At 47.5% G+C, this 22,603-nt stretch overlaps 1 protein-coding gene across 6 annotated transcripts in view; it reads right to left on the reverse strand.

The window, feature by feature from the left end:
* The window catches only part of SCAF4 (SR-related CTD associated factor 4), a 375,178-nt gene that overhangs the window by 302,223 nt on the left and 50,352 nt on the right, over nt 1–22,603 (reverse strand). For all 6 annotated transcript variants that reach the window (XM_033949802.1, XM_033949800.1, XM_033949803.1 and 3 more), the window contains exons 4-5: nt 21,004–21,165; nt 3,049–3,181 (exon numbers count right to left, since the gene is read on the reverse strand). In XM_033949802.1, the coding sequence (XP_033805693.1) occupies nt 3,049–3,181; nt 21,004–21,165 (295 nt within the window). The remainder of the gene's footprint in view (nt 1–3,048; nt 3,182–21,003; nt 21,166–22,603) is intronic.

Raw genomic sequence — 22,603 nt, forward strand, 5'->3', positions numbered from 1 at the left:
GGCATCGTAGGAGGACTGCATCATCTGTAACCGGAGTTGGAACAAAGAAGCTAGAACCTCCTGGTACTCGAACTGTGCTCGAGAGTCCAAATAGGGCATAAACTTTTGCAGGACCGACAGGAAAAACTCAAAATAGGTGGTAAAGTGAAAATTATAATTAAGAATTCTGGAGGTCATCATCGAGTTCTGGTAGATACGCCTGCCAAATCTGTCCATAGTCTTGCCCTCCCGGCCAGGTGGAATGGTGGCATAGACCTGGGAGGGGTGAGACCGCTTCAACGACTACTCCACCAAAAGGGATTGGTGGGATAGTTGGACACCATCAAATCCCTTATGGTGAACTGTGCAGTACCTGGCATCCAATTTGCCCGACACAGCGGGGATTGAATAAGGGGTCTCAAGACAGCGGGTGAAAGTCTGGTCCAGCAGCTTGTTGAGAGGAAGCTTGAGGGACTCAGCAGGAGGTTGAGGTAGATGCATAGTCTCGAGGTACTCCGAGAACCGAGACCCGGTATCCAGTTGTATGTCCAGATCAGCTGCCATCTGGCGGAGAAACGATGAAAAAGACAGCTGGTCAGCCAGGGCAGGGCCTCGAGAAGGGCTCGAGGACGTCGAGACCTCCGGATCCGGCGAGGAAGGAGATCTGGGGGGAGAAAAAGACCCCACGGTATCCTCTAGATCCGGAAGCGGAGGTGAAGGTTTCGGAGAATACTGCAGGAACGGATGCTTCCGATGAGGCGAGGTATGTCTAGACGAGTGCCCCGAGGAATGCCTCGAGCGATGATGAGAACTGTGTCTGGAAGCAGGCCTCGACACACGAGGCGAGTGCGTCTTCGCTGGGGCCCCCAGTGAGTGGATGGGGCTCGAAGCGGTTGATCGAAGCAGTGGGTGGCTGGAATCACCACGAGGCACTCGCAACGACTCGAGTCCTTGCATCGAGTGAATAGGTTCCAACGAAGGCACTCGCAGAGACTCTACTCCCTGCATCGAGTGAATCGGTTCCAATGGAGGCACTCGCAAAGACTCTACTCCTTGCATCGAGTGGATAGGTTCTAATGGAGGCATGGGCAAAGACTCTGCTCCTTGCGATGCATGCATCGATGCCAGACCAGACACTCGCAGAGACGCTGCTCCCTGTAGAGAGTGTGGGTATCGCTGAGGTACTGGAGGTGGCTCGACCTCGCGGGAGGCCTCCGTGTGCCCAGGCTAGATTTGAGAGAGAAGCTTTGGCCCCATGGTGGTGAAGAGCTCAACAAATTGCTTCTCAAGCAAGGTCTGGAACGAGGCCAGCAAGGATGGATCTGAATCAGAAATGGGACCACCTGCACGGGCCTCGCCCTCCTTCGGGGCAGTGTGAGAGTGCTTGGGCTTAGAAGCCTTGGGCATTTTGAGCATCACTGGAGGAATGGGTTGCTGTGCTATCTGACCTGAAGAGACAGAGGAAGGTATCGCAGCGGGCGCTGGAGTCGAAGCCGGCACAAACGCAGCAGGCTTGAGGAGACTCGAGCGGCAGAGGTGGAAGGCTTGAGAGTCGCGGATGAAGTCGAAGGCGAGGCGGTCTTCAATGAAGACATCTCCAATGAAGCCTCCATGCTGAACATCAACTCCCACAAGACGCAGCGACGCTTGAAAGCACGTGCTGTAAGTGTGGAGCAAGGCTGGCACGATTTCGGAAGGTGTTGAGGCCCGAGACACCGAATACAGCGTTGATGAGGGTCTGTCAGCGAAATCGCACGCTGGCACTTGGCACACTTTTTAAAGCTGGTGATAGGCCGGGACATAGGCCGGAAAAGCTCCGCCGCAAGATCGAAGCCGCGGGACTGCGGCCATGTGGCCTGCCTGGTCGAACTGACGGAAGAAATTTTTATTTTTATTTTATTTTTTTTGAAAACAAGAAAAGACGACGAGAATCAGCGATTAAGAGCAAAATAACCCAAATCCGCGGACTTTAGAAGGCACAAGTGAACGAACTTCACACAGAGAGTCGAAGATGGACTTCTCAGCTCCGCGGAAAAGTAAGAACTGAGTAGACACGCCCTGTGCTGGGCGGGAAGGCACTCGTGCATGCGCGGTGCGGGCGACTCGAAACTTCGAGTTTCTTCAAGCAAGACTGCTTGTGAGGCGTCCGTATCGGGGCTCCGTTGGATCACATCACCCATTAGTGAGAATACCTGCCTGCTTGTCCTGGGATAATAACTTTTAGGGCTGACTGATCCACCCCACTTCCCTCCTGCGTCCTGGACCGCTCCAGACCTTACCTGGTGATCTAGCAGTGAAGTGGGGCAGGAGCGATCTTCCTACGCTCCTGCCCCATGCAGAGCCATTAACAAAAGTGACTGCCGTGAGTTCCCGTGGTCTCATAAGACTACAACAGGCATTCACGGCAGCCATTTTAGTTGGCGGTTCTGCATGGGGCAAGAGTGTAGGAAGATCGCTCCTGCCTCGCTTCATCACTAGACCACCAGGTAAAGTCTGGAGAAGTCCAAGATGTAGAAGGGAGGTGGGGGTGGATGAGAGTCAACCTTTAAAACTTGCAATCATCTGGGAGGCAGAAACTCGCAAGTCCTAAACCCATGGACTGGAAGGGAGAAATGTAGATGTATAGAGATTACCTGCCATCCCGCCTTATGTTTGGTTGTAAACCACGTTTATATACAAAATGTAAGAATATTTTGTGAGACTATAAACATTCAGTATCCATCAGAAGATCCTCATGACAATTAAGATATAAAACCATTCCCCCATCCCTTAGCTTTTCTGTTTCTTGGTCCACCAGTACATAGAAAATGTAGGCTCATGATACAAATGGCAAACCTGACCACTAAAATATTCGATAGTCTCACAACAAAAAGAAGGCTTAGAAGCAACTTTAGTGATTCTCAGCATAAAAGATATCAGACTAGAATATCTTTGCTAGAGCAAAAAAGCAATAGGTAAACGTAAATAGGACTCAAAGTAGCAAAGTCCTGTAGATAATGCCAAAAATGTTTTAACAATATTCCAATAAGGATATCTGCAGAAGAAGGAAAAATACCAATCAATCCTTACCGTCGTCATTTGAGTTCTCTGGTACAGGGACAGTGACACTAGCTCCTGCTGCCATGTCCAGAAGAGGCTGAATGATTTCTATTTTGAAGACTCCATTTTTCTGCCATAGGTTCAGGACACGAACTATTTTACTCTGTTCAACAGAAAAGTAACACATATGATTGGGTTTATTACTCATTTAATTCATATTTAAACTTTCACTTTCAAAACAGCTGAATAGCCATAGAAAAATGCTGTACTTTTTCCACAATGAGAAAGGCCATAATGGAGAAATAAGGTCTTAGTTGTTTCTTTCCTTTAGTTACCCCATATCAGTACAGGCATGTAGGTCTGCCTTCTCCTGACAGCAGAACACTAACTAGTAATATCATTTAAGTAGCATGTACAGTCTCTTCACTAGTTAGTATTTCAATATCAAAGCAGCTAAAGTATCATAAGTCCCCCAAAGACTCAAGGAACCAGAAAACAAAGAGAGATTAAGTTCTTTGATAATATTTATTTTAAAAATTTATACAAGCCTAAATACCTAGGCGCTTCACAAGTGACATACATAATAAAATACACATATCAAAACAATCAGCCTAACCAAACACAACAATCAAAATACACATATCAAAACAATGGATTAAGACTGTACTATTTGATAAATTCATTTCCTAACTGAAGGTTTATGTTTAACAATAATTTTATACTGTCTATACTTTAGATCAGTGTTTTTCAACCTTTTTTGGGCAAAGGCACACTTGTTTCATGAAAAAAATCACGAGGCACACCACCATTAGAAAATGTTAAAAAATTTAACTCTCTGCCTATATTGACTATATATAAAGTAATTCTCTTGAATAGGAATCAAATAAACACAAAGAAAGTATTTTATAATTACTTTATTACGAAATAAAAATTATAAAAATTATAAAATACTTTATTCAGTGCGAAACCTGGGCCTGTTTGGCTGAACACAAAGCTGATATTCTGGCTGGAATCGAAGAAAGACACACACGTAGCTCTTCGTCAACAGCTCTCAGTCTCTCTCTGTATTTGGTTTTTATAGCATACAAAAATAGACAAATATACCCTCCATCCTTTTTATTAAACCACAATAGCAGTTTTTAGCGTAGGGAGCTCCGCTGAATGTCCAGCGCTGCTCTTGACGCTCATAGGCTCCCTGCGCTAAAAACCACTATTGCGGTTTAGTAAAAGGTGACCATATTGTAAAATATAGACAGCAGATATAAATTCAGAACTGTGCATAGTAAGTGAAGGGAAGTTTTCATCTCTGGGAATTTACCCAGTTAACTATTAAGTTATTTGGGCAAATTCCTTTGAAAACTGTGGTAATACTGCCTCCACTTTGCTAAATTTAAAATAAAATCATTTTTCCTACCTTGTCTGGTGATTTCTGGTTGCACTTTCTTCTTCTGACTGTGCATCCAATCTTTCTTCCCTTCTATCAGCCTGTATGCTTTCTCTCCTCCACACCTCATTCCCTCCCCCAACTTTTTCTTCCTCTCTCCCTGACCTTTCTTTCTTTTTTTCTGTTTCTCTTCTTTCCTTCTGTTTCCCTGCCTGCCCCCTTTCTTTCTTTCTCCCTGCCGTTCCCCAAGCCACTGCCACTGCCGCTGCCATCGGGGAACAGGACCCACCAATGGATAACAGGCCCCAAAGCCGACGCCGACGCATGCTCTCCCCGACGTCAATTCTGCAGTCGGAGAGGAAGTTCCGCCAAGCCAGGCAGCGATTGGCTGGCCCGAACTTCCTCTCCGACTGCAGAATTGACGTCGGGGAGAAGAAGACTTATCGGCTCGATAGATTAGATCGCCAAGACAAAGTGAGTCCTGGGTGATCGACTCACTTTGCCTTGGCGAGCTACTGGCGCCCCTGCCTCGGGCCCCCTGTCAGCTCCGGGCCCGGCGGCACACCAGGCAACATCTCGCGGCACACTAGTGTGCCGCGGAACAGCGGTTGAAAAACACTGCTTTAGATAACATGTTGTACTTTTATTCTCAACTAGTCTTTAAGCCCGTTACACTAACGGGTGCTAGAATAGATGTGTCTCTCTCTCTCTCTCTCTCCTTGGCTGCTTTCTGTCTGTCTTTCTTTCTTTCTGTCTCTTTTTCTTCCGCTGTCCACCACCACCCCTTGCCAGCTCCCCCTGTCCAGCAGTAGCCCTTCTCCCTTCCTTTTATGTCCCCCGTGTCCAGCAGCATCTCTTCTGTGCTCCCCCTGTCCCTCTTCCCTGTTCCCCAGTCCATCAGCACCTCTTCCGTGCTCCCCAATACATCAGCACCTCTTTTGTGCTCCCCCTGTCCCTCTTCGCTTCCCCCCGGTCCATCAGCACCTCTTCCGTGCTCCCCCTGTCCCTCTTCCCTGCTCCCCAGTCCATCAGCACCTCTTCCGTGCTCCCCCTGTCCCTCTTCCCTGCTCCCCAGTCCATCAGCACCTCTTCCGTGCTCTCCCTGTTCCTCTTCCCTGTTCCCCAGCCCATCAGCACCTCTTTCGTGCTCCCCCTGTCCCTCTTTCCTGTTCCCCCGTCCATCAGCACCTCTTCCATGCTCCCCCTGTCCCTCTTCCCTGCTCCCCGGCCCATCAGCACCTCTTCCGTGCTCCCCCTGCCCCTCTTCCCTGATCCCCGGCCCATCAGCGCCCCTTACCTGCTCCCCCTGTCCAGCATGTTCGTTTGCAGCCTGGTGAGAATAGCGGCCAGCTGTAGTGAACCTCGCAGGCCGCTATGCACCTCAGTAGCAATTTCCTTCTGACACGATCGCGTATGTCAGAGGAAACGTGCTACTGAGGTTCTGAGCGGCCTGCGAAGTTTGTTACAGGCGGCCGCTATTCTCACCAGGCTCCTTTGAAGAGCGACGTCGGCAGCGGTACTGGGCGGCGATGATGCGGCTCTGGCGCCGCTGAGAGAGAGCTTGCCTGCAGCTTCCTCCAGCAATGAGAGCGGGAGGAGGGGAGTGGCCAGAGTGTTCCCTGCCGCCGGGTTCTAAAATGGAACACGGCCACGGATCATACACCACGGCAGCAGGGAACACGAAACCCTTAGGGTTTTATTATATAGGATACTTTGTACTTCGCTGACTGTCCAGTTTCTCTTCTGTGTAAACCGCCTAGAAGTCATTTGATTGTTGGCGATATAGAAGAATAAAGTTAACGTAAGAACATAAGAAATGCCTGCACCGGATCAGACCTGGGGTCCATCCAGTCCGGTGATCCGCACACGCGGAGGCTCAGTCAGGCATACCCTGGTGCATACATTAGTCACTCGTATCCCTCAATGTGTCCTGCAAGAAGATGTGCGTCCAATTTTCCCTTAAATCCTAGAATGGTAGTTTCCTCCACCATCTCTTTCGGGAGAGAGTTCCAGGCGTTCACCACTCGCTGTGTGAAGCAGAACTTTCTGACATTTGTCCTGGCCGTGTCCCCTCTCAGCTTCAGGCCATGACCTCTGGTCCGAGTCTGGGTCACATTCACCAATGTGAGTAACGCTGTTTCTTGCTCTCAATCCTTTCCCCCTGCTGGTGAGTGAGCTTGCTCTATTTTGTCGATTCCTTTTAGCAATTTAAAAGTCTCTATCAGATCCCCTCTCAGTCTTCTCTTCTCAAGGGTGAATAATCCCAGTTTTCTGAGGCAATCTTTGTAGCTCAAGTTCTCCATACCTTTTACTAGCTTCGTCGCTCGCCTCTGCACCCTCTCCAGCAGTGTTATATCCTTCTTCAGGTATGGAGACCAGTGTTGGACACAGTATTCCAAGTGTGGTCTGACCATTGCTCTATAAAGCGGCATTATGACCTCCCTTGATCTACTCGTGATTCCCTTCTTTATCATGCCTAACATCCTGTTAGCTTTCTTTGCCGCCACTGCGCATTGAGCCGACGGCTTCAGGGTCCTGTCTATCAGTACCCCTAGGTCTTTTTCTTGTTCGCTCTTTCCCAATGTTATACCTAACAGTTTATACTCATGCTCCTTGTTTTTTCTGCCCAGGTGCATCACTTTGCATTTTTCCACATTAAAACTCATCTGCCAATTTTCTGCCCATCTCTCAAGTTGTTTCAAATCTCTCTGGAGTTCCTCGCTGTCTTTTTGTGACCTGATTGTCCGGCATAGCTTTGTGTCATCTGCAAACTTGACAATAACACTGGTCGTTTCTTCTTCCAGGTCATTTACAAAGATATTGAATAAGATAGGCCCAAGAACCGAGCCCTTAGGCACACCGCTAGTTACATTCTTCCAAACACAACAATCAAAATGCATGTCACTACGCTCAAATCCTACCCCAGATCTTACAAAATACAAGCAGGCAAACTAAATGCCTTGCAAAGAGTTGAGTTTTCAACATTCTCTGAAACTTCCATCTGGCACTGCATTGTACTAAACCAGGTAAATGATTCCATAACTGCACTCTAGCTTTTCCAGTATCAAGGGGGGAGGGAAGAAGAAAAACAGAAAAGAGAGGGAGAAAAATGTTGGACCATGTGAATAGAGGAGGAGAGATGGACCCATGGGAGGGCAGGAGGGAAGAGAGCTGGGATAAGAAAGGGGATGGAAAGAAAGAGACAGGGAGTTACAGCCTGACTGGTGGAGAGAGGGAGGAGGATTCTGAAAGTGGTGAGCCATGAGAATGAGGTCAAAAGGGAGATGACAAGATGAGTGAGAGAGCAGCGAGTACAGTGGTAGAAATGTGATAATGGGGAGTAGATAGCAGGAAATAGGAGGCTGGGAAAGGAGTGAGATGGGAAATGAGAGAGCTAGGAACTGAGAGAAGATGGAGAATTGAGAGGCAGCTGAACATTTAAAAAGAAGGGTGAGAAAGAAGGCAAGATTTGAGTGGACAGAGGCAAAAAAGAAAAGAAAAACTTAAGAAAGCTGAAAGGGAAAAATCAATACATTGGAGACAAGCATAAGGAGGAAATGGAACAAGAGGAGAGAAAAAATGAACAGCAGACACTGGAAAGATAATTAGTTGAAGATAGACAAAAAGAAGAAAGAGAAACTGGGACCAAGATGATGGAAAAACAACATATCCAGACAACAAGGTAGAAAAAATTGTTTTATTTTGAATTTATTAACAGGAATATGTTAGCTTTGGGATATGTGCATCACAATTATTTTTGTAATCAATGGCATAGTCATATACACCTGATTTAATGGAGGGACTGGAGCCCAAAATTAGTGGATGGGTACCAAAGTTTCTCCCTGCCCGAAGGCAATTTAAAAATACTTGAGCTATAGGGGATTCCAAAGCCCTGCCACCTGAAAACATCTTTCTCCAGTCTGGCAACCCAAAATCTCTAAGCTTTGCAGCCAATGGCAATATCCTCAAGCTGCCACTGCTTTCATGCATGCATGAAAGCCAAGGTGGGGAGAGGGGGCAGGGAGAATGTTACGCCGATCTTCAAGAAAGGTTCGAGGGGAGATCCGGGTAACTACAGACCGGTGAGTCTGACCTCGGTATCGGGAAAGATGGTAGAGGTGCTGATAAAGGACCGCACCATTGATCACCTTGACGGACACAATCTGATGAGGACCAGTCAGCACGGTTTCAGCAAAGACAGATCGTGTTTGACGAATTTGCTGCACTTCTTTGAGGGAGTAAACCCGGTCGACATTGTATATCTGGATTTTCAGAAGGCGTTTGACAAGGTTCCATATGAACGACTACTTCGGAAAATTGCAAGCCATAGAATCGAAGGTGAAATACTCATATGGATTAAAAACTGGCTGGAGCATAGGAAACAGAGAGTGGGGGGTAAATAGACAATATTCGGACTGGAAGAGTGTCATCAGTGGGGTACCGCAGGGCTTGGTGCTTGGACCCGTGCTCCTCAACATCTTTATAAATGACCTGGACATGGTACGACGAGTGAGGTGATTAAATTAGCGGACGATATGAAGTTATTCAGAGTAGTAAGGACGCGAGGGAATTGCGAAGATCTGCAATGTGACATAATCAAGCTCGAGAAATGGGCATCAACATGGCAAATGAGGTTCAACGTTGGTCAGTGTAAAGTGATGCATGTCGGTAACAAAAATCTCATGCACGAATACAGGATGTCCGGGGCGGTACTTGGAGAGACCTCCCAGGAAAGAGACTTGGGAGTTCTGATCGACAAGTCAAAGCTGTCCGCGCAATGTGCGGCAGCGGCAAAAAGGGTAAACAAAATGCTAGGAATGATTAAGAAGGGAATCAAGAACAGATCGGAGAAGGTTATCATTCTGCTGTACCGGGCTATGGTGCGCCCTCACCTGGAGTACTGAGTCCAGCACTGGTCACCGTACATGAAGAAGGACACGGGACTACACGAAAGGGTCCAGAGAAGAGCGACTAAAATGGTTAAGAGGCTGGAGGAGTTGCCGTACAGTGAGAGATTGGAGAAACTGAGCCTCTTCTCCCTTGAAGAGAGGAGACTGAGAGGGGACATGATTGAAACATTCAAAATACTGAAGGGAATAGACTTAGCAGATAAAGATAGATTTTTCCACCCTCTTCAAGGTTAGGGAGAACGAGAAGGCACTCTCTAAAGTTAAAAGGGGATAGATTCCATACAAACGTAAGGAAGTTCTTCTTCACCCAGAGAGTAGTAGAAAACTGGAACGCTCTTGCAGAGTCTTGTTATAGGGGAAAACACCCTCCAGGGATTCAAGACAAAGTCAGACAAGTTCCTGCTAAACTGGAACGTACGTAGGTGAGGCTGGACTCATTTAGAGCACTGGTCTTTGAGCGGACTGCTGGGCACAATGGAACACAGGTCTGACCCAGCAGCGGCAATTCTTACGTTCTTATGTTCTTAAGGCAGCAAGCAGGTATAAGATCTTTAACTGAAGTAATTGATAATGGTAAGCTGCTTGATTTTTCACAATTGCAACATAAATATGGTCTGAATAAAAAACAAAGTTATAAATGGTTGCAATTGAAGCAGGCTATTCAGGTGGGGTTCCCTGAATGGAAATCTTTAAATGATCATTACAGCTTAGAATTCTTATGTTTCCAGGCAGATTTTATGGGACACCAGGCCGCAAAGTGGTAAAAAATTATATTTAATTATTTGAATAAGAAACCAAAAAATGGATTAAGAGATATTTGGAGCATTGAGATTAAGCATCAAATTAATGCATCTCAATGGCCACGTATTTGGTCTTGGAGAATTAAAGGTACGATGTCGGCATCTATTAGGCAAACATGGTTCTTTTTGTTGCATAGAGCATTCTGGACCCCTACTAGATTACAAAAATTAGATTGCTCTAAGTCTAATAGATGCTGGCATTGTAAAATTGAAATTGGAACTTTAGACCATCTTTTATTTTATTGTCCATGTATTCAGGCATTTTGGATATCAATATGGGATCAGGTTAATATGTTGATGGAAAATCATGTAGCATTATCCTACGACACAGTGATTTTTGGAATGTGTATGAGGGCCAAAAGTCAGATATCTGCAGCAAACAACAAATTATTGATGATTCTTACTGGAGTGGGAATTCAACAAATAACGTCTAATTGGAAAGATTATTCTAGATTGAATTGTAGTTTTTGGTGGAACTCAGTTTGTCATGTGTATAAGATGGAAAGATTTCTTGCAGTACAGAGGGGATATTTTAAAAGGTTTAAGGAGGTGTGGAGGCCATTAATTGAATATTGTAATGATTAAGGATTATTCTTTTTCCTTAAGGGATAATTTGTAAAAATGGGGGGGAGGGAGAAAGCAATGTTACTTACCGTAACAGTTGTTATCCAGGGACAGCAGGCAGCTATTCTCACTAGTGGGTGATGTCATCCGACAGAGCCCCGATACGGACATCTTGCAAGCATGTCTTGCTTGAAGAAACTCAGAAGTTTAGATTGGGTTTCTATACTTATTACCTGGTTAGCTTTCTATACTGAGAGAGGTGCTGGGATGTAACACAAGTATAGAAAGCTAACCAGGTAATAAGTATAGAAACCCAATCAGGTCGTGCATGTGCAAGACCGGAGGGTTAGGACTTCGATGGGAAGATAGGACTTCAATGAGAAACCAAGGTGGCAAGGGAGCCCCTTCTGGTGATTCAGACAGGTCGTGACCTGTTTGGGCTGCCGCGGGAGCGGACTGCTGGGCAGGATGGACCTATGGTCTGACCCGGCGGAGGCACTGCTTATGTTCTTATGCCCGCACCGCACATGCACCAGTGCCTTCCCGCCCGATGGTCCGGGCGTGTCTCCTCAGTTCAGGTAGCTAGCAGAGAAGCCAACCCAGGGGAGGTGGGTGGGACATGAGAATAGCTGCCTGCTGTCCCTGGATAACAACTGTTACGGTAAGTAACATTGCTTTATCCCAGGACAAGCAGGCAGGTATTCTCACTAGTGGGTGACCTCCAAGCTAACCTCAATGGGATGGAGGGAGAGTTGGTAACTTAGGAGAACAAAATTTTGTAACACAGTTTGGCCAAACTGCCCATCCCGTCTGGAGAAAGTATCCAGACAATAATGAGCATCAATAGTGAGCAAGCTGATGGAAACTCTAATCAAACGTCAATTGGATACGATCATGAACGAGGAGAATCTACGGGGTCCCCGTCAACATGGATTTACTATGGGGAGATCCTGCCAATCCAATCTGATCAGCTTCTTTGACTGGGTGACGAGGAAGCTGGATGTTGGGGAGCCCCTGGACATCGTATACTTAGACTTCAGCAAAGCTTTCGATAGCGTACCACACCGCAGGCTGTTGAACAAAATGAGTTCTATAGGATTGGGTGACACTTTGACAAAATGGGTTGAGAACTGGCTTGGAGGCAGGCTTTAGCGGGTGGTGGTGAATGGCACCCCCTCTGAAATGACAGAGGTGATCAGTGGAGTGCCGCAGAGATCGGTCTTGGGCCCGATCCTGTTCAATATCTTTATAAGAGACTTGGAAGAAGGGCTTCGAGGTAAAATAACGTTATTCGCAGATGACGCCAAACTATGCAATGTAGTAGAAAGGAGTGCAACGGTCAAAAACTCAATATCCGACAATATGACGCACGACCTACTCCTATTGGAGCGCTGGTCTAGGATCTGGCAACTAGGTTTCAATGCCAAAAAATGCAAGGTCATGCACCTTGGCAGCCAAAACCCATGCAGAAGTTACACCCTTAATGGCGAGATCCTAGCAAGGACTGTAGCAGAACGGGACTTAGGGGTGATCATCAGTGAAGACATGAAGACTGCCAATCAAGTGGAGCAGGCTTCATCTAAGGCTAGACAAATCATAGGGTGTATACGTAGGGGTTTCGTCAATCATAAGCCTGAAGTCATTATGCCATTGTATAGATCCATGGTGAGACCCCATCTGGAATACTGTGTTCAATTCTGGAGGCCTCATTACCGCAAAGATGTGCTGAGACTGGAGTCGGTCCAGCGAATGGCCACCCGGATGGTCTCAGGACTCAAGGACCTCCCGTATGAGGAACGGCTGGATAAGTTGCGGCTATACTCACTCGAGGAACGCAGAGAGAGGGGAGACATGATCGAGACGTTCAAATATCTCACGGGCCGCATCAAGGTGGAAGAAGATATCTTCTTTTTCATAGGTCCCACGGCTACAAGAGGGCATCCGTGGAAAATCAGGGGAGGGAAGCTGCACGGTGACACCAGAAAAATACTTTTTCACCGAGAGAGTGGTAGATCGCTGGAATGGTCTTCCACTTCAGGTGATTGAGGCCAGCAGCGTGACCGATTTTAAGACAAAATGGGATCGTCACGTGGGTTCTCTTCACAGAGAAAGGTAGGGGTGGGTCATTAAGGTGGGCAGACTGGATGGGCCGTGGCCCTTATCTGCCGTCTATTTCTATGTTTCTATGTAACGTATGAACCGAGGACTAAGTGGCAGCCCTACAAATCTCCTCAATCGGTGTCGATCTGAGGAAGGCTACAGAGGCTGCCATTGCTCTGACCCTATGTGCTGTGACCTTACAGGGAAGAGGTAATCCAGCCTGGGCATAGCAGAAAGAGATACAAGCTGCCATCCAGTTGGAGATGGTGCGCTTCGATACAGGTCGTCCCAACTTGTTTGGATCAAAGGAGACGAAAAGTTGAGGAGCAGTTCTGTGTGGTTTGGTGCGATCCAAGTAGAAAGCCAAAGCACGTTTACAGTCCAGAGTGTGAAGAGCTGATTCTCCAGGATGAGAATGAGGCTTTGGAAAGAACACTGGAAGCACAATGGATTGGTTGAGGTGAAATTCAGAGACCACTTTAGGCAGGAATTTCGGGTGAGTGCGGAGGACCACCTTGTCATGATGGAATACTGTGAAAGGTGGGTCCGCCACCAAGGCCTGAAGCTCACTGACCCTGCGAGCAGATGTGAGGCCACCAGAAAAACCACTTTCCAAGTGAGAAACTTTAGTGGAGCCTTGCTCAGAGGCTCAAAAGGAGGTTTCATAAGCTGAGAAAGGACAACATTTAGATCCCAAACCACTGGAGGCGGTTTGAGAGGAGGATTGACATGAAAAAGTCCTTTCATAAATCTGGAAACCACAGGATGAGAAGAGAGAGGTTTCCCTTGTAGAGGCTGATGGAAAGCCGCAATAGCACTCAGGTGGGACTCGTATAGATGTCGACTTGAGACCAGACTGAGACAGATGTAAAAGATAGTTTCCAAGTTTCCAAGTTTATTGGTTTTTAATATCCCGACCATCCAAAACAGAGGATAGGGAGGCCCGCTGAGGCTCCTTAGAATTGGAAATACACCATGAAGAAAATCTAGTCCATTTTTGGGAGTAGCATTGACGAGTAGCAGGCTTCCTGGAAGTCTCCAAGACATCCCTCACCGCCTGGGAAAACTGGTGCGGAGTTACGTTGAGAGGAACCAAGCTGTCAGGTGGAGAGACTGCAGGTTGGGATGAAGCAGAGACCCCTGATGCTGAGTAAGCAGTGAAGGAAACACTGGAAGTAGGTATGGTTCCCTGCTGCTGAGTTGAAGTAGAAGGGAGAACCAAGGTTGCCTGGGCCACCGAGGAGCTATCAGAATCATGGTGGCATGTTCGGACTTCAGTTTGACTAGAGTCTTTTGAATGAGAGGGAATGGCGGAAACGCATACAGAAAGCGATTCCCCCAATCCAGCAGAAAAGCATCTGCCTCGAGGCGATGAGGAGCGTAGATCCTGGAGCAAAACTGAGGCAGCTTGAAATTGTGGGGAGCCGCAAAGAGGTCTATCTGAGGCGTTCCCCACTGAGCAAAGATCTGATGAAGGGGCTTGGAGTGGAGTGTCCATTCGTGAGGCTGGAGAAGACGACTCAGTTTGTCCGCCAAGACATTGTCCCTCCCCTGAATGTAGACAGCTTTGAGGAAGGTGTTGTGGCGAACCACCCAATCCCAGACTCTGAGAGCTTCCTGGCAGAGGGAGGCCGAGCCCGTGCCCCCTTGCTTGTTGACATAATACATGGCGACCTGATTGTCGGTGCGAATGAGGACCACCATGACGTGAAGCAGATGTTGAAAAGCTTGAAGAGCATTGAAGATGGCTCTGAGCTCCAGAAGATTGATTTGATGGAGTCGGTCCGCACAGGTCCAGAATCCCTGAGTGCGAAGCCCATCCAGATGCGCTCCCCAGGCATAGGTCGAGGAATCGGTTGTGAGAACCTTCTGGTGGGGAGGAGAATGAAACAGCAAACCTCTGGATAGATTCGAAGAGGTCATCCACCAGAGTAGAGACTGCCGAAGAGCAGGAGTGACTGTGATGTGTCGAGTCAACGGATCCGACACCTGAGTCCACTGAGATGCCAGGGTCCACTGAGGAATTCTGAGGTGGAGTCTGGCAAACGGCGTCACATGAACTGTAGAGGCCATGTGGCCCAGGAGGACCATAATGTGTCTCGCTGAGATGGTCTGGCGAGAAGACACAGACTGGCAGAGATGAAGAAGAGCATCCATGCGCTGAGAAGGAAGGAATGCTCTGAGACGTACGGTATCCAGGACAGCCCCGATGAAGGGAAGAGACTGGGTCGGCTGTAGATGAGACTTGGGAAAGTTGATCTCGAATCCCAAACTCTGCAGGAACAGAATCGTTGACAGGGTCGCTGAGAGGACCCCCGAGGCCGAGGGAGCCTTGATCAGCCAGTCGTCGAGGTAGGGGAATACCTGAAGACCTTGGTTCCGGAGGGCCGCGGCCACCACCACCAGACATTTGGTGAAGACTCTGGGGGACGAAGACAGGCCGAATGGAAGCGCTCGATATTGCAGATGGAGATGTCCCACCCGAAATCTGAGGAACTTGCGAGAGGCCGGATGAATGGGAATATGAGTGTAGGCCTCCTTGAGATCCAGAGAGCATAACCAGTCGTTCTGCTCGAGGAGGGGGTAGAGAGAAGCAAGTGTCAGCATGCGAAACCTCTCTTTGACTAGGAATTTGTTGAGGACCCTGAGGTCCAAAATGGGTCGCGGGTCGCCCGTCTTCTTCGGAACAAGGAAGTACCGGGAGTAAAACCCCTGGTTCAGTTGGTCCGTCGGAACCGGCTCCACGGCACGAAGCCGGAGCAAAGCCTGAGCTTCCTGAAGAAGAAGGGCGGTCTGAGTCAAGTTGGAAGGATACTCTCTTGGAGGGTGGTCCGGAGGGACCCGATGGAAATGAAGAGAGTATCCTTCCTTGATGATAGTAAGGACCCAGAGGTCGGTTGTTATGGCCTCCCAGCGATGATAAAAATGATGGAGGCGCCCTCCGATGGGAAAAACAGGGGGAGGCAAAACAAGGTTGGTTATGCCCTCGACGAGACAGTCAAAAAGGCTGAGTGGTCTTAGGGACAGCAGGCGACTGAGACTTAGGCTGACCCTTCTGGGGAGGCTGACGCTTCGCCGGTTGCCTCGCAGGTGGAGTTTGCCTCGGCTGATAACGCCTCTGATAAATCAACGGCGGATGAGAAGGTCGAGACTGCTGAGGCTTAGGCTTCGGCCGAAGGATAGATTGGAAGGACTTTTTGTGGTCAGACAACTTCTTCATGAGATTGGAAGGACTTTTTGTGGTCAGACAACTTCTTCATGACAGTCTCGATGGATTCGTCAAAAAGATCCGCCCCAGCACACGGGACGTTCACCAGGCGGTCCTGAAGATTCGGGTCCATATCAATGGTCCGCAACCAGGCCAACCGGCGCATCGCCACCGAGCAGGCCGCCGCTCGGGCTGAGAGCTCGAACACATCATAGGCAGATTGCATTAACTGAAGCCGAAGATGGGACAGCGAAGCAACCACTTCCTCAAACTCAAACCTAGCCTGGGACTCGATGTATGGTGTGAACTTCCGAAGCACAGGTAGAAAAAATTCCAAGTAGGCTGCAAAGTGGAAATTGTAATTCAGGACTCGAGACGCCATCATCGAATTCTGATAGATGCGTCGACCAAACTTATCCATGGTTCTGCCCTCGCGGCCCGGAAGCACTGAAGCATAGACCTGGCCAGGATGAGACCACTTGAGCGAGGATTCGACCAGGAGGGACTGGTGAGAAAGCTGAGGACCCTCGAAGCCTTTATGATGCACCGTGCGGTACCGCGCATCCAATTTGCCAGGGACAGCAGGGATAGAGTAAGGAGACTCGAAGCATCGCATGAAGGTCTGGTCGAGGAGCTTGTGCAGGGGAAGCCGCAAGGACTCTGCCGGAGGACGAGGCAAGTGCATGGTATCGAGGTACTCCTTGGAATATCGAGACCCAGCATCGAGAGTAATGTCCATGTCATCTGCCATCTGCCTGAGGAACGATGAAAAGGACAGTTGGTCCGCCGTCGCCGGTCTGCAAGACGGACTAGAAGAAGAAGAGGCTTCAGGCTCCAGAGAGGCCTGCGAGCAACAGGACGAGTAGAAAACCTCGGGGTCCTCGAACTCCGGGCCCGGAGGAGGAGACCCAGTCGAAGCAGCATACCCCAACCGAGGCAATTTCTTCTGAGGCGAGACGGTCGAATGCCGAGAGGAATGCTTCGAAGAATGTCTGGATCGATGCCTGGAAGGGGATTGAGCCCGTCTGTGAGAAACTGGGTCAGACGCCTCCAAGGAGCAGATCGGACTCGATGCCGTCGATCGCAGAGGCGGAAGAGTCGGTGCCTCCCCTGACACCGCCCAGGCTTGATAGGGGGTTCGGAAGAACTCGTCCTGCTTCCTGCTATGCCCAGGACTGGGTGGCCCCGAAGGTGGACGCCACACTGAGTCATGGGGCGGAGTAATCGGTTCCAAGGGAGGCAGCTCACTAAACGAGGCTTTCCTCGAGGGGATGGGCTCCAAGGGAGGCATATCACTAAGGGAGGCCCTCCTCGAGGGAATCGGTTCCAAAGGAGGCACAGCACTAACGGAGGACCTCCTCGAGGACCCGGACACCGCTCGCCGCTCCTCCTCGCCGAGCAACGAGGTCGTGCGGCGAGGAGGAGGAGGAGGAGGGGGCGGTCCGCCCCTCGAAGCTGAAGCTGGGAGGTCACCCTGAATGGTGGCAATCAGTCGAGGCCCCATGGTCTGCATGAACTCCACGAACTGAGCCTCCAGAAGGGACCGCAACGAAGCCGATATGGAGGGATCCGCACCAAAAGGGGGCCCTTCCGCACGGTCTCCGCGCTCCTTCGGTGCTGCGTGCTTCTGCTTGCCAGTCTTCGGCACCTTGAGCACCACCGGTGGAACTATAGGGGTCGATACCTGCTCCGAGGAGACGGAGGAAGGCATCGGCGCCGAAGCCGGGGCCGAAACCGGTGTGAACGATGCCGGTTTCAGGAGGCCCGAAGCAGCCGAGGAGGCAGAGGGCTTCGCTGAAGGAGTCGAAGCACCCGTCGATGTCGAAGCTGCAGGATCCGATGAAGCTTTCATCTTGAACATGGACTCCCACAGTAGACAGCGGCGCTTAAACGCTCTCGCCGTCAGAGTGGAGCAAGGCCGGCACGATTTCGGGAAGTGATCCGGTCCCAGACACTGTAAGCAGCGTCGATGAGGGTCCGTGAGCGAAATCGCGCGCTGGCACTTGCTACACTTTTTGAAACCGGTAATCGGCCGGGACATAGGCCGGAAAAGCTCCGCCGCAAGGTCGAAGGCGCGGGGCCCCAGCCACGCGGCCGACCCGGTATCAGAAGGAAAAATATTTTTTTTTTAAAAAAAAGAAATCAAAGAAAGAAATAAATGCACAGGAGAGCCAAAAGAACTCAACTCGCGGCAAAATAGAAGGCAAAAAAAGAGATTCAATGGGCGCAAATTGAAGATAGACTTCTCAGCTCCGCGGAAGAAAAAGAACTGAGGAGACATGCCTGAACCATCGGGCGGGAAGGCACTGGCGCATGCACGGTGCGGGCATCTCGAAACTTCTGAGTTTCTTCAAGCAAGACATGTTTGCAAGATGTCCGTTATCGGGGCTCTGTCGGATGACATCACCCACTAGTGAGAATACCTGCCTGCTTGTCCTGGGATAATCTAAGTATGTATATGTTTGGGTAAAATATTTTGTTGATATGGGAGGGGATGGGAGGTGGGTGGAGGGAATTAAAAGATGTGTAATTATATTGATTAAGAATGTCAAGTGAATGATGTGAATTATTTGTAATAATATTGTACACTTGTTGAAAGAAATAAAAAGGAATAAAGATGAAAAAAAAAAGGCAGCAGCTCTGCAATATTGCTGCCAGCTGCAGAACTTGGTAAGTTGAGGGGAGGAGATGGCTGTCAGTTGGTGAGGCTTGGGGATCCCTACTAGCTGCAGCAGGAGAGATGTTCATTTTAAGGGAGCCTAAGCTCAAAGTGGAAGGCCCAAAAAAGCAGTAATATTTACCCTGACTGAACGATCTTCCACGTGCGCCACTGACAGCTGATTCAGCTTCCCCGCTCTGATGAGGCTCACCTTTGAAGAGGCTCACCGTAGCTGTAATAGAAGTGAATGGGAAAACAAGGAGTGCGCATCCCTGCTTATCAGAGTGGGGATGCGTAAGACTGTGGCTGCTCCCACTGTTAGCAGTGCACGTGGAAGATCACTCAGTCAGGGTAAGCATTACAGCTTTTTTGGGTTCCTCTCCACAGTGTCCCTTTAATGAAGGCTTATTATTAGAAACGTACATCTTCTATATTAGTGAATGCAAATTTGGGACCTACTCAGCCTTTTTTTTTTTGCTCATCAGCTAGTGTTAGTGTTTGCACAGCCCCAGAAAAAAATTTTCTTCATCTAATGCGGCCCAGGGAAGCCAAAAGATTGGACACCCCTGCCCTACTCCTTCACCGTGAGCAGGGAGGGGTAATTTGCATAGCACCAAATTTGCACCACCAAATTTCCCTGTCCCGCTCCACCCAGCTACTTTTTTGTGCCATCTGGCTGGAAAAAATTTCTGGGGAGAACACTGAAGAATGTTATGTCATGCAAGCTTCAAACATCAAATTGATAAATTCAGAAGGGAACCCCTGTCCTGGTTTGCAGGTGGCCCCTATGGATGCTCCTGAGCTCCTTTCTGGGGTTTTACGGCAAAAGCACAGCTGCATTTTATCAGGGATGGACTTGTGCTGTTCCCCAGCTCAAACCTGGACTTTTTGCCTGGCCCCCTCACACATATAGGCACTAACACCACCAAGGGACTAGAAAAAGGTAAGCTAGCAACTCTTGCTCCCCCTCACACGCAGCATGTGCAATACAGACAATCCTAAGTCAGCTATAAAGCACAAATCTGGCATAAATCCAAGGTATCTTGGCCTGAGGAGGAGTTCATCATACCTGTTTTTTATCAAAATCGAGTTGTTTTGAGGCTTTTGTTTTCAAATCGGGAAATCCAAGATGGCCACGGCAGTAGCGATTTTAGTGTCAAAAACATACTGTAAATGCTACACCGGGATCCAAAAGGTAGTAATTTGGGGATTTCAGAGGTGGAGGGACCCTGGCTCTAATCCCAAAACAGAAAACACACTTTTAAAGACCACCCCTCCCTCTGATTCTGATTTAAAGCTATCTGTTACTCACTATGTCATGCTGTGTACTGGGGGCTGCTTGTGAGAAAGCTGCAGACAGTTAAAGGGAAAACTTCTGCCTCAAACAAGCCTGGAATCCAGACTTCTTCTCAGGCCCAACAACCTGCCGGACACCTCAACCCCCATCAGAACCTCACATGCATAGTCGTGGGGAGGAAAGCAGTTGGCACGATCCTGGAAAAACACACTAAGGCGCCACTCAGCCTGCACTCAAGGGATCGCTCCTTGAGGCTCCAAACTGTAGTGCAGGCTGTCCAAGTGAGTGCACTAAGAACATAAGAATTGCAGCTGCTTGGTCAGACCAGTGGTCCATCATGCTCAGCAGTCCGTTCACACAGCGGCCAAAGACCAGTGCCCTGAGACTAGCCTGACATGCATATGTTCTGGTTCAGCAGGAACTTGTCTAACTGCAAAGCATCTGCTCCTCTGAAGCAGACCCTTAATCTCAGAGTCTGCGCTCTCCCACAGCCAGAGATGTCCCAAGAATGGGATCCTCTGCAGCGCCAAAAAGCCTCACAAATGGTAAGCAAAAACCAAATTTAATGGAAAACATACAAGCAGAAAAGACAGGCGCCTATCATCTTGCTTGTAGAGGGAATTGGAAGATAGCCAATTGTAAGGAATTGGAGGATAGCCCAGAAAAATGGAAGGTGAAGCAAAAGAATGCTAATGAGGCTCTCTATGCAAATTCTCATGGGAATAAATTGATTACCTAAAGGTTCAGGAATAATGTGTCTGTCGCACTAGAATAGATATTGCCATTGCACAATGACAGACAGCATGCCCCAGGCACATTAAATAGATTGTGTCCGCCAGGACAAACAGGGAAAAATGCTTGAATACCTGAATAAATTCATGTAAATCCTGGGGAGAGCGGCATAGAAAATTGAATAAACAAATAAAGAAGAATCATATTAAAGTCCTTCCATGCAGCATATACTGGCTAATGTCTTCTGCTCTCCAAGTCAACTGGGAATGCTGTAGAGACAATATTTACAGGTCCAAGAAATCAAACTTATGTTGCTAAACGTTACTTTTACCTTGTCTTCAGAAGGACAAAGATATAAACACTGGAATGTGGCTGTAATGTTTTTTGTGAATCTTGGCCCAAAAACATCCTTGTCTATTCCAAACTGATGACGAGACTGACGAACAATGGAGTCAATTACATATAATCCTGCAACTTTGAATTCTGGTTTGCACTGAAAAGAAAACAAATATTTTATTTGGTTAGGAGTAACAGGTCATCAGTAACAGGTCTCAATGTAATAACAGTCTTTAAAAAGTATAACTTACTTTAATATTTCTCAGATTCTCCAAGGTAAAAGCAAAAGAAACACTTGTTCTAGAAATTCCTACCATGGAGAGGAAATTTCTGCCTTTCTCTGGGTCTTCCACAGAATGAAATAAATTTAAACTGATGGCCTAAGTAGGCAGTTAAGTATGTGAGAGTACAGGATGAGAAGTAAGTCTAATATAGGGACAGAAATCATATAACATCTTTGAATGGGGACTAGCACAGAGCCTCAGTCTCTGAGCAACAAAGATCTGTATGTACAACATTTCTTAGTTGTTCAGAACAGACAGCTTACATGAAAATACTGTAAAAACAATTAGTGGTTTGCTTTTTTTTATTTTTACATAATGGTACCCAGTTAGGAAAATCCTTGCTTTGGCTTTATTTATATGTTTTATTTATGTTACTGAGAGAAAACCTGCTACTTTAAAGCAACCCCTCCTACATATAATTCTATACATTCTCTACGATCATCCTCCTCGAATTTATTATCAATTCCTTCTTTGAAAATCATCGGCACAAGAAGAAATGACATATTCTCCGTTATGGCCCCTACGTTATGGAATTCCCTACCAAACTTTATTAGAAGCGAAAAAGACCTTATTTCATTTAAGAAAATGTTAAAAACTTTTCTATTTCAAGATGCATTTGATACATGAAATGACATACTAAAAGTTCCTACATCATATAATAATTTGACAAAATTTTATTAAATCCCTTCCCTCCTTATTGTTTTTTTCCCTTTTATGTAAAATTTCAACAAATAACGACATTGTAACTTTTCCCCCTCCTCCCTTCCAATTCATATCTGTCTAGATTTTAACAATTTTTAACTTTAAGTTATTTTGACTTTTTTCATCAATTTTAATAATATTTTTAGTAAACTGTCTGTTCTATGTCTAACCTGTCTAAATTGTATGTTAAACCACTGTCTGGTGGCTTTTACTATGTACATCGCTTAGATATTGTGATAAGCGATTCATCAAATGCCAATAAACTTGAAACTTAAACTTACTTTAAAGCAACGGTTCTGATTCACATAGACTCATACGAAGGGGACATTACAAAATGCTTGCTGCAAAAAGAACAACGTCTCATCTTCAATAAGAATACTTTACACCCATATGGCCTTAATTCAGAAATTGAATGGTTAAATCTATAATGTATTAACCTCATCGGTAAGGAAGACATGTCATTTCCGGTTAGATATTTGCAGAAGTAGGGGGAGTGACCAAAAGCAAAGTGGAGTATATATAATGCACGTAGGCAGACAGATTTTCAGTGTGCTCTTTCTTCGATGTTAACCCAGTAGTAGTAAGCCTCACAGGTATGTAAGAGTGATT

This window comes from Geotrypetes seraphini, chromosome 6 (assembly GCF_902459505.1).
Source record: "Geotrypetes seraphini chromosome 6, aGeoSer1.1, whole genome shotgun sequence".
NCBI classification, from domain to species: Eukaryota; Metazoa; Chordata; class Amphibia; order Gymnophiona; family Dermophiidae; genus Geotrypetes; species Geotrypetes seraphini.